This window comes from Thalia democratica, chromosome 3 (genome assembly GCF_965202585.1).
Source record: "Thalia democratica chromosome 3, ktThaDemo2.hap1.1, whole genome shotgun sequence".
NCBI lineage: Eukaryota > Metazoa > Chordata > Thaliacea > Salpida > Salpidae > Thalia > Thalia democratica.
In genome coordinates, this window is record NC_139167.1 from 70,329,394 (window position 1) to 70,340,339 (window position 10,946).

Below are 10,946 nucleotides of genomic sequence, written 5' to 3' on the forward strand. Positions count from 1 at the left end.
GCTAGTATGTTGATTTAGTTTTTCACATGATAAGGCTAAAATGTTGAGTGTAAAAAAACTTCAAAATGGGCGGTTTTAAATAAAAACTTCAAGTTGTAATAAAGCGGGTATATGACAACAGCAAAAACCTATCTTATAACAACAAAAATACTTGGAGCCATTTTAATTTCCTTGTCTAATATAAATACATAAAGTCATTTTTAAGTAAAAAAGTGGATAATTTTTTTAAATATAACATATTTAACAATACTCAGAAAAACGAAATTATTTTTATTCACATAATTTACAGAAAAAGTAAAGAAAGTTATAAAGATTTCAGTGTGTTTTTCTGAAATTATCAAAGTCGTAGATTTCTCCTCTCAAATTGTCAAGTTGCGGATCTCTCACGTAGTTTGCTCTGTGAGTGGGGTAGCAGAATAGCTGTGAAAATAAAATAAATAATTTAAGTGATAATCTAAAATTTATTTTTAAATTAACTTATCAAAAGAGTACACATCATGAAAGATAAGTGTAAAACTATGTTTTAATATATTTAAATTAATAGCATAGGTTCATACTAATCTGGTTTAACATAATTTTTCAAATTTTAATCAGTTTCTATCAGAAAAATCAATTTAACTTTAAGGAAACACAGTGTCGGTAATTTAAATTTTCTCACAACAATAATTAATCATATTGAAGAAAAATACTTGTCTCACAAACAAAAATATTAACATAGAAATATATTTTAAAAATAAACAAAAAAAAATTTAATTTTCAATGTAAATTAAGCTTTTTTAAATCTTTAATTTATCAGCTAAAAGGTTTTATTTCTTCTTTTTTTACCAAGTTAGTTATATGAATAGAATATCAATTTTTGATCAAACCACATAAAAATAATTTAATTAACATTAATACAGCATTACAAAAAATGTTGATGACTTATTATTTGACTTTTAAAATGACAGTAAAAGTAAAACTTAATCAATAACTTGTCAAACAAATATTAGTAAGTAAGTACTAAGCTAAGTAGATTTATAAACAAAATGTTAAACTTCTTAAAATTAAATATAAAAACAAAAATTTTGTAGTTTTACTGAAATGCCCATTATATATAGATACAATCTAATTTGAATCAAAGTCTAATGCTTACATGTCAAATAAACAGATGATAAAAAATAATTAACTATAAACATTGGATTATTTAAAAAGTTTTACAATAAAAAGTCTTTTATGATAGACATTTTTGAAGTCATACTGAAAAGGTCATAAATAATTTAAAATAAATATAAACTTTCTTTATTCATGTAGTAAAAAAATAAGTGACTGGTTAAAAAATCATGACCAAGTCTGATTACATTAAGAAAAACAAATTTTATGACCATTTAGATGAAAAAGAAAACCTTACTTAATGAAACTCATGAATATATTACTGCAGTAAATAATCGACTCATTAAAACAATTTAATTATATCAATAATATAAAAACAAAAGACTATAAGTCAATACAATTTTTAAATATAAACTAACCTTACAAGTTCTGAAAAGCAAAAGCTATTAGCATGAAAAACTACTAAAGGAAGAATCTCATTTTTAGAGAAAAAAACAAATTTTGCAAGGAAACACTGCTAAAACTTTTGTTTACACAATTACACACTTTATTAAACAAATTACTTATAAATATATCAAGAAAATGCAAAACACTTTGTGAATACAACTTATACTACAACACATAGCCAAAAACAGTCATATCTTAGTAAATATATCTTTTAGGGACTGTGGAAACTTTGCATATAAATATTTATTTTATAATAAACATTTCGGTTTGTCAAAAAGTCAAATAAGTTCTACAAAACTTTTATAAAACTTAATTTACAAACACGACTTATAAAAGCTTTTTAACTAAAAATGTTATAGTATCATGAATTTCTTTTTTAAATTGCTTATTACTTTGTGTGTGATTAATACTTAGTTTTACTGCAACAAAAAAATGTCACTAAATAAAAATAAAATCGATCTTGATACTTCTAAATAAATAACAAAATATAAAAAAGTCTTTAAAATACTAAAATTATAAATTTTTAAACTTTTTTTACAAACGTTCTTAAATATAAATTTTAAAATTTTAAAATAAAAAACTATACTCTGAAAGTTTATTTACTATTCTAAAATTAGCAAATTTTTAATTAAAAAAAGTATGAAAATAAACAAACAGTTTGAGTTGGCTTGGAAGTGTCAGTGGAATTCCATTGCTCAGTATCTCCAAAGCGGAACACTCTGTAACAATTAACTTAAATATAATATTTTTGAACCAAAAAATATTCGCTTATACTTAGTTTAGCCCATTTGTACATTAAACTTTTTTTGTTTAATCAAAACCTTGTTTAATAACTCTATAGCAAGTAAATTCAACTATCGACTCCTTTTATTTCTAAGTAATCTTTGTCTGCCCATTGCGCAGCCCTGACTACAAAAAAACTAAATAAAAGTTTGAGCAATACTCAAGTGAGAAATACATTGTTACATATATAAATAAAAGAAACTGACTTGACATCGTTTTTGTAAGTAGCCCACACAACTGCAGATGCTGTGAGAATTGGAGCAAACCCCAAAATTGCAAACAGAGGCTTCAACTGTTAATATAATATTATTTATGTTATATTGTTATGGTTGAAGTCCCTTAAAATTTTTAGTTTTTGAATTTATGATGTTTTACACCAAATTAAAAGATTAAGTAATTTTATCTAGATTACTTAATATTCTCCATTTTCAATTTTATGTACATAAAAATAAAAATGTTCAATCAAAAGACAATAATATCAATTAACTAAATTGTTTATAAAATATGAATAGCTGGTCAAAGATATAAAAAGCTTCAAAAAACATGGAGGAAATTAATCACCAAAATACACAATAACATGTTATGATTTTTTTCAAAAACAAAATTAGTTAATTACAACTACTTAAAATAAAAATTCAAGTTCAAGTTTATCAACAAAATACAGATAAAATGTTATAAATCTTACTATAGTTTTATTTTCTTAATTAATTTCTATTCAGATATACTTAAAACATTAACAGCATATGGGGTAAATCACTTTTTTTCACAATTTGATTTTATATTGTTGAGCTTTAACTAAGCTACAAGTTGTTTTTTACAGATTTTAAAAATTCTAAGTAGTTTTTGAGATGTAGCAGGTCAAAGTTGGAGCCAACAATAGGTTCCTTATAGGAGACCATAACTAAAACAGCTAAAAAAGACTATTTCACTAAAAATCTATCTCCTCCTACATTTTTTGAGATTAATACCTCTAACTTTCAGGAAATTTTCCTTGAAACATTTAGAATATTCTGTTCCAAGAAATTTTGAAAAAATAAAAATTTAATAAAATAATAAGAGAAAATCTTTTTTTTTTGTTTTGTTGCCATATATATATATTTTTAATTTTATTCCGATAAAATTTTCTAAAAAATGCAAGGAATTCTGATAGTTAGAGGTATTTATCACAAAAAACGTAGGAGTTAGATTTTTAGTGGTTTCTAGTAATTTGCTGTTTAAGTTTAGGCCTCCCATAAGGAACCTATTTTTGCCTCCGACTTCAACCAGCTATATCTCAAAAATTATTTTGAGTCTTAAAAATCTGTAAAAAGCAACTTGTAGCTTAGTTAAAACCATATAAAATAAGACTAAATTGTGAAAAAGGTGGTAAGCCCCCCTCCTCTATGCCTGTAAAACGTGTAGAAACTAGAAACTTAATTGACATATACATAATAAAATGTTAATTTTAGTTGTAGTTATTTTTTTAAATTAATTTTAACGCACATGCTTGAAAAAAACAAATCTAACACTAACGTGGGGTTCATGTTTAATCGAGTGTTTTGTAGCAGCAATAAGAGCTTGAAACATCTTTATTAATTATTACTCAAAACCTTTATAATTTGGTGAATTAGTAGTTTATTAAAAACAATTTCTTTATTCAAAAAAACAATTTTAAGACTTAATTTCAGTAACCATGTCTAGATTCTGTAAACATTTTCAAAGATTAAAATATTTAAAGTTGATTTACTTTTAAAATACTTATATTTGAATAAATATTTATTTTCACAAAATAAAGAAAGTTATATTGTTAAGTTGTAAATCAAGTATATTTCTTACATCAAAAATAGAAAGATAAAAATATTTCAAAAAAACGGTAGGCATAAAAATGCACCAAGGGACATTTTTGCATATGTTAAGCTTTTTACTATTATTACCATTATTTTTTCTATCACTGTTACTCCTAACCCTTAATCAGTAACTTTTTTCTTTTTACTATCTCTTTTATGTGTAATTAATTTATTTTTTAATTGAAAACTACTTAAAAATAAGTTAATTTAAGTCTGCTAAATTTAAAAACTTTATAAAGCTTCAGTTTGTTACCACTGCAAAACTCTAGGTTTGAAATGAACTTAAAATCACTGAATCGTTTGCCTTTTTACTAACACTGTTATCACTAACACTTGGTCAGTATTTAGCCATTAATACTGTTTTGTTTTTTATTAACTTAATTTTTTCTTTCTATTTTTTACTATTGGTGTTACCCCTAACCCTTGGTTAGTATTTTATTAATTAGTTCTTTTTTACTTTTGTGCAAAATTGACTAGATTGACCCTTTGTGAAAAAATGATCTATCTCTAGAAAAAAAGCATACTGAAATTTAAGGAAAATCAAGGATGAAAAAAGAAGGACAAGATAACTTCTTTGTTTTATTTAAATTCTGAATATTTTTTTTTCTTTTGATAACAAAGGTATATTTGACTGTACTTAATTATAAATTAGTGATCTACTAAATCAAGAATCCAGACCAGCTTTTTTGAACAGGAACAGGATTTGGCTAAATCCCAATTCTAAAAAATATCTGGAACTAGCTGAATCCTAGCAGAGTTGCCACTTTTTGAGTAAAAAATCTATTCTAAGTGACCAAAAACTGTCAAGAATAACTATAAACTGAGTTGTTTGAAACCTTTATAAAAAATAATTTTGTCACCGGCGCAAACTTCTTATACCCAATAGTCATTTTCTTTTAGATAACAAAAAATCCATACCTTTCAACAGAGCTCTGTAAAAGTTTGAATACTTTAAGAAGGGAAGCTAAAGTAGTTGAATAAGTGTGTATTCCCTCAAGAAGGGAATGTTCTTATTAAGCAAAAAAATGTTTTCATTACAAACTTGCTTTGCTGGGATCTTAATTAACAGACAATTAGCTTGAATTATTGAATATTTTTCTACCTTACCAATTAACTTCTTTGTTATGAAATTTTTGAGAATCTCTTTATGATGTTTGTTGATACTAAAAGGAAGCAATATATCATTCAATTAAATTTTTAAACATCATAACGGCAAGTCTTCACATTATCTGTAGCTTCTTTTCATAGAGTGGCATCTAGTTTTTGTGGAATTTCTTATAGGCTTCGATATTTGTTGTTCAGGGAAAGCTGTGTAAAGTAGTATGACAACATTGAAAAGATACTAAAAAGTAACTTTAAATATGTTTTTTTTGAAGTTTGATGATGATAACAAAAACAGTTTATCTATATGATATATTTTTTGTGTCAATTCAAAATTTCACTACTTAAAGGCATAGGGGAGGGTAAAACACTTTTATTCAAATATTTATTTTTTATTTTACGTAATTAGATAATTTACTAGAAACTTTTTATCGCTTGTTAAAGTAACTTTTGAAATATAACCAATCAAAGTTAGAGACTTCAATAGGTTCTTTATAGGAGGCACAAACTAAAAGGGCAAATATAGACTTTTTTTTTTAATCTATCTTCTCATTTAGTTTTTGAGCAACTGTTTTAAAAATTTTTCAGAGAAATCTTGGATAACTTATCAACAACTTGTATAAAGTAAATTTTATAATTTTAAAAATAACAACTTTTTATAAAATCAATAAATAAATATTTTTAAATTTTCGGGCATAGGGGAGGTAAACACCTTTTTTTAAAACTTGATATTGTTTTATATAGTTTTTACAAAACTACAAGATGCTTTTTACAGATTTAAAAAGTTCAAAGTAATTTTTGAGATATAGCCAGTCAAAGCTAATGGCAACAATAGGATCCTTATAGGAGACGCAAATTAAAAAGGCAAATAACTAAAAATCTATCTTCTCCTACGTTTTTTGAGATAAGTACCTCAAATTTCAGAAAATGTTCCTTGCAAAATTTAGAAAAAATTCTGTTGGAACAAAATTTTAGAAAAGTTAAAAAATAAAAAACTTTTTTTTTGTTTATTTTTCATTTAAAATTTTTATCTTTTTTTAATTCTTTCCGACATAGTTTTCTAAATATATCAAGGAACATTTACTGAAAATTTGAGTTAGTTATCTCAAAAAACAAAGGAGAAGATAGATTTTTAGTGAAATAGTCTATTTTAGCGTTTTAGTTTGCGCCTCACATAAGGATCCTATTTTTGCCTCCGACTTTGATAAGCTATATCTCAAAAATTATTTTTAATTTTTTAAATCTGTAAAAAGCATCTTGTAACTTAGTAAAAACTATATAAAATAAGATCCAATTTCAAAAAAAAAGTGTTTACCCCCTATGCCCTTAATATAGGTAACAAAAATTTTTAACATTTTTTAATCTTCCAAGTTGTTTGTATTATTCAAAAATACACTTCCTGAAAATTTGAATTAAACTGCTAATATAATAATGGAGGAGATAGATTTTTAGACAAAATTTTTTAAATTCCCAGAGAATCAGACTGTAAATTTTGTTTCCAAACCACTGTACCAGCTTTTTTTTACAAAACTTATTATATCTCAAAAGTTTAGGCCATAGGGGGGTAGGCCATGTTTTTTACAAGTTGATCTTATTTTATAGAGTTTTTACTAAGCTTCAAGTTGCTTTTTACCGTTTTTAAAAATTCGAATTAGTTTTTGAGATATGACCGGCCAAAGTCGGGCCGCATAACAGGTTCCTTATGGGGAAGGAAAAACTAAAACGGCGAAAAAAGACTAATGCATTCAAAATCTAACTCCTCCTTCATTTTTTAAGCAATCTTCTTCAAACTTTCACAGTCTATTCTTTATACAATAAAAAAAAAACGTTTTTTGTGACTTTAAAAAATTTCAAGTAAAAATACCTTTTTTTTGAAAAAAAAAAAATTTTTTGATAAAAAATCAATTAATTTTTTTTTTTTTTGTCATAATACTTTTATTTTTTAAAACTATTAAAATTCACAAATAACGTTTTTTTCTCATAATGTAAGGAACATTTCCTGAAAATTTGAAGAAGATTGCTTGAAAATGAAGGAGAAGATAGATTTTAAAGCCCGTTTTTAAAAACTCGAGAAAAACCGCTTTAAAGTTACCCTTTATAAAGACAACCCTTTATATAACCAGTCATAAAAAAAAAGTTACTTAATATTTTTAAAATCTAAAAAAAGCATCTGAAAGATTATGAAATTTACTATAATATAAGTCTATATGTTATTTTTGGTCAAAAAATGGCTTCTACCCCCCCCTATGGCCTTAATTGAATTTTTTTTTAAATAAAAAGTATCTTATAGTATATACTTTTAAGCTTTGAAATAAGTGCTAATGTTAATTTTTGTAAAAAAATGGACCCTCCTATGTCTTTAACATGAAAAAGTTGTAAAAAATTCAAGGGGTTACTAGGTTTTTTAGTGATTTTTTCTCAAATTTCAAGGTTTTCAAGTTCTTTTTTAATTTCTCAAATTCAGGTTTTTACAGCCAAAACTTTCAATATCCAGGTTGTTCAAGGACTCCTGCTTTTGTTGCTTTTGTTCACTTTTTGAAGTTATTGTTTTTACAATACTCCATTGAAGTGTGTTAACTTGCTAACACACAAAAACATATGTCAACTCAATGAGGAAAAAGTAATGTGAAATTTATTTTTTAAAGTTTATTCCAGCCAACTTGGTTTGGTTTGTTATGATATTATTTAACAAACAACTAGCTTGAATTTTTAATATCTTTATAAAATATCAGAACCTTGAAACTAGATCAATAAAATCTCAGTCAAAATTTAGAAAAAAAGTGGTCCTGAGAATTTTTAAAAACCTAAAATTTAGAAAAAAAAAAGTATGTTTAGTTTTTTATAAAACAATCCTAAATAAGTCTGAGTGTAACACAGGATATTAATAAGAGTTATTATAAGATTTCTTTATATTCCAAAATATTTTGAGTTGTCTTGAGTGTGTGGTAAATCTGTCTTAATTTTGAAGATTTAGTAGATTGCTAAATCTAAATTAAAATTTTCAATTCATAATCTGGATTTTTATGATGAGGTCTTATGCATTTTTAAGAAAGTTTGTAACTAACCACTCATTACACTTTATGTTTCGTTTTATTTCAGAAGAGTTAAAGTTAAAGAATTTTAGTGTTTTAAGTGACAAATTGGTATTGAGAATAGAAAATGAGAAAAAGAAGCGTGAAGTAAATTTGAGAGAAAGAGTTTAAAACTTAGCTTGCAGACGGTGGATTACTGTGGGGGAGAGAAGCACACAGCACAACGCACACAGCACAACACACAGCACAACACACAGCACAACACACAGCACAACGACGGAGAGGCAAGGCAAACCATGCTTGTTTAAGACTTGTGTTAATTAAACAAGGATAGAAAACTTTATTGTCGATTTGATCTTCAATGTTAAACATATTCAAGAGAATGTTTAACACTTAGTTATCGTGCTTACAAGACTTAATGAAGTTGTTGGTAGAATTTTTATAGCACTTTGTTTTCTTACACAATTTGTGTCTCGTCTACTTCACGAGGCTGAAGTTTGATAGAAATTCATATTTACTAAATTCATACACTTTCTATTTTTTTTAAATTATAGACATCCTTTGTTGTATACGCTATTGAAGTCGCCCTAATTATTATAAACTAATGAAACCTTAAAAAATTTGTCTATTATGCGTAGAACTACAGATCCTGAAAGTCTCAACGATTAACTTTGAAAACTTAAGTAGTTATAGCGTATCGAAATTATGTATTCAAAAAATCAAAAAAAATAACCAAGTTTTCGAAAAGTTCAACTACACCGATTATTGTATACGCTATTGAAGTCGCCCTAATTATATTAAACCAATAAAACCATAAAAAATTTGTCTATTATGCGTAGAACTACAGATCCTGAAAGTCTCAACGATTAACTTTGAAAACTAAAGTAGTTATAGCGTATCGAAATTATGTATTAAAAAATCAAAAAAAATAACCAAGTTTTCGAAAAGTTCAACTACACCGATTATTGTATACGCTATTGAAGTCGCCCTAATTATATTAAACCAATAAAACCATAAAAAATTTGTCTATTATGCGTAGAACTACAGATCCTGAAAGTCTCAACGATAAACTTTGAAAACTAAAGTAGTTATAGCGTATCAAAATTATGTATTAAAAAAATCAAAAAAAAAAAAACAAGTTTTCGAAAAGTTCAACTACACCGATTATTGTATACGCTATTGAAGTCGCCCTAATTATATTAAACCAATAAAACCATAAAAAATTTGTCTATTATGCGTAGAACTACAGATCCTGAAAGTCTCAACGATTAACTTTGAAAACTAAAGTAGTTATAGCGTATCGAAATTTTGTATTAATCTTTCAGGTTTATTTACAAAGAAGTTTCTTTTTATAACTTTCTAAATCCTAAACCAGTTTTTACATAACTTAGATAGAAACACACTTAAGAAGTGGATAAATACTTAGTAAGGGTTTAATTATAGCCAATATTAGATATTGAATTAATTTTTGGATTTTTTTACTTTATTTAAAGTAGGTTTTCTAACTCAAACTAATTAAAAAGCTCAATTAGATCATTTCTATGAGAAAAATATTTTTTATGCGGCTAAGAAAAAACTAACTTGCTCGTCAGATAAGAGACTTTAAGCCATTTACGAGTTAAAACTTTTTTTTCCAAAGTTTTCTTTAAAATATTCTAAACAATGAAATTTATATAAAAAAAACTTTTGCTAATCTATGTTTTTAAATTATCTTTTAATTTTTTTTTTTTGACTGTAAGGTATTAGTAATTATTTTTTAATAAAGCTAAATTGTTAAACTTTAAAACTAGTTTAGCTCTTAGTGAAAAATTGAGTAAGAACGGTTCTGCAAGTTTGCGTTGAAAACAACCGACCTGCTTTAAAAAATTACCATTCCTGACTTAATATAATACTTGTAATTTTTCTTAATGTTACTACGCTTAATTACATTTAAAACTTTTAGTGTTTTTAAAACTAACTTTTTAAACTTTTCTAATAAACGAATAACAATGTAATGAAAAAAATAATTTTTAACTGTTATAAAGAAAAATATATGTAAGCAACCGCAAATCATAAGTAAAAGTTTTAATATAATTTTCCTGAAAAGAGCTTGAATAATAAAATAAATAAACTCAGTGTGTCTAGTTACTTTTTCATTTACATTTTTGTTATATGCTTTTTTTGTAATCCGAATAGACTCCGATTAAATGAGTTGGATACTTTAAAACATTTTTGTTTAAAAGTAAAATAAAAACTTTACAATGCCAAGTATTAAAAAAATCGTTTTATTTCAGAAAGTTAGTATCTAAAAATTTACATTAAGCCAGGGGTCGGCCAACTGCGGCCCGCGAAGAGTAAATCTGCGGCCCGCGAGCACGTTATTTTTTTGAATTGAATGCGGCCGCGAAAGAAAATTTTGCGGTCCGCGACCACGTAAATTTGGCCCGCTGGGCAAAAATATATTTTAAGTTAAATTTGTTTGATCAATTTAGTTTTTAGTTCCTGTATAATAATTTAAAATAATAAAAAGACTTTACTAATTTAGCCTAAAATGTGAAAAAGACAGGCATTCCACCAGGTTTTTTTCTCAATTTTATAATAAATTTCTTCTTACAACAGCAGATTATTCTAAAAAAAAGAGTGTAAAAATTGCGTTGAATTAGTAAGATAGTTATATAATATCTATTTG

At 25.5% G+C, this 10,946-nt stretch overlaps 1 protein-coding gene across 1 annotated transcript; it reads right to left on the minus strand.

Annotated features, from left to right (window-relative positions):
- Positions 1-315: 315 nt before the first annotated feature.
- Positions 316-3,908, minus strand: LOC145832505 (uncharacterized). The gene is made up of 4 exons (XM_082939822.1): positions 3,832-3,908; positions 2,526-2,611; positions 2,192-2,255; positions 316-420 (listed from the first exon to the last, which is right to left on the minus strand). Exons 1-4 carry the CDS (start codon positions 3,883-3,885, stop codon positions 316-318), a joined length of 309 nt encoding a protein of 102 aa, XP_082795948.1. The 5' UTR covers positions 3,886-3,908.
- Between the last annotated feature and the right edge of the window lie 7,038 nt (positions 3,909-10,946).

Coding starts and splice junctions, on each gene's coding strand:
- LOC145832505 (XM_082939822.1), bottom strand. CDS start 3,885: ATGTTTCAAGCTCTTATTGCTGCTACAAAACACTCGATTAAACATGAA. Junction 2,612..3,831: donor CGATTAAACATGAACCCCAC/GTTAGTGTTAGA, acceptor TTATATTAACAG/TTGAAGCCTCTGTTTGCAAT. Junction 421..2,191: donor CTTCCAAGCCAACTCAAACT/GTTTGTTTATTT, acceptor TTATTTTCACAG/CTATTCTGCTACCCCACTCA.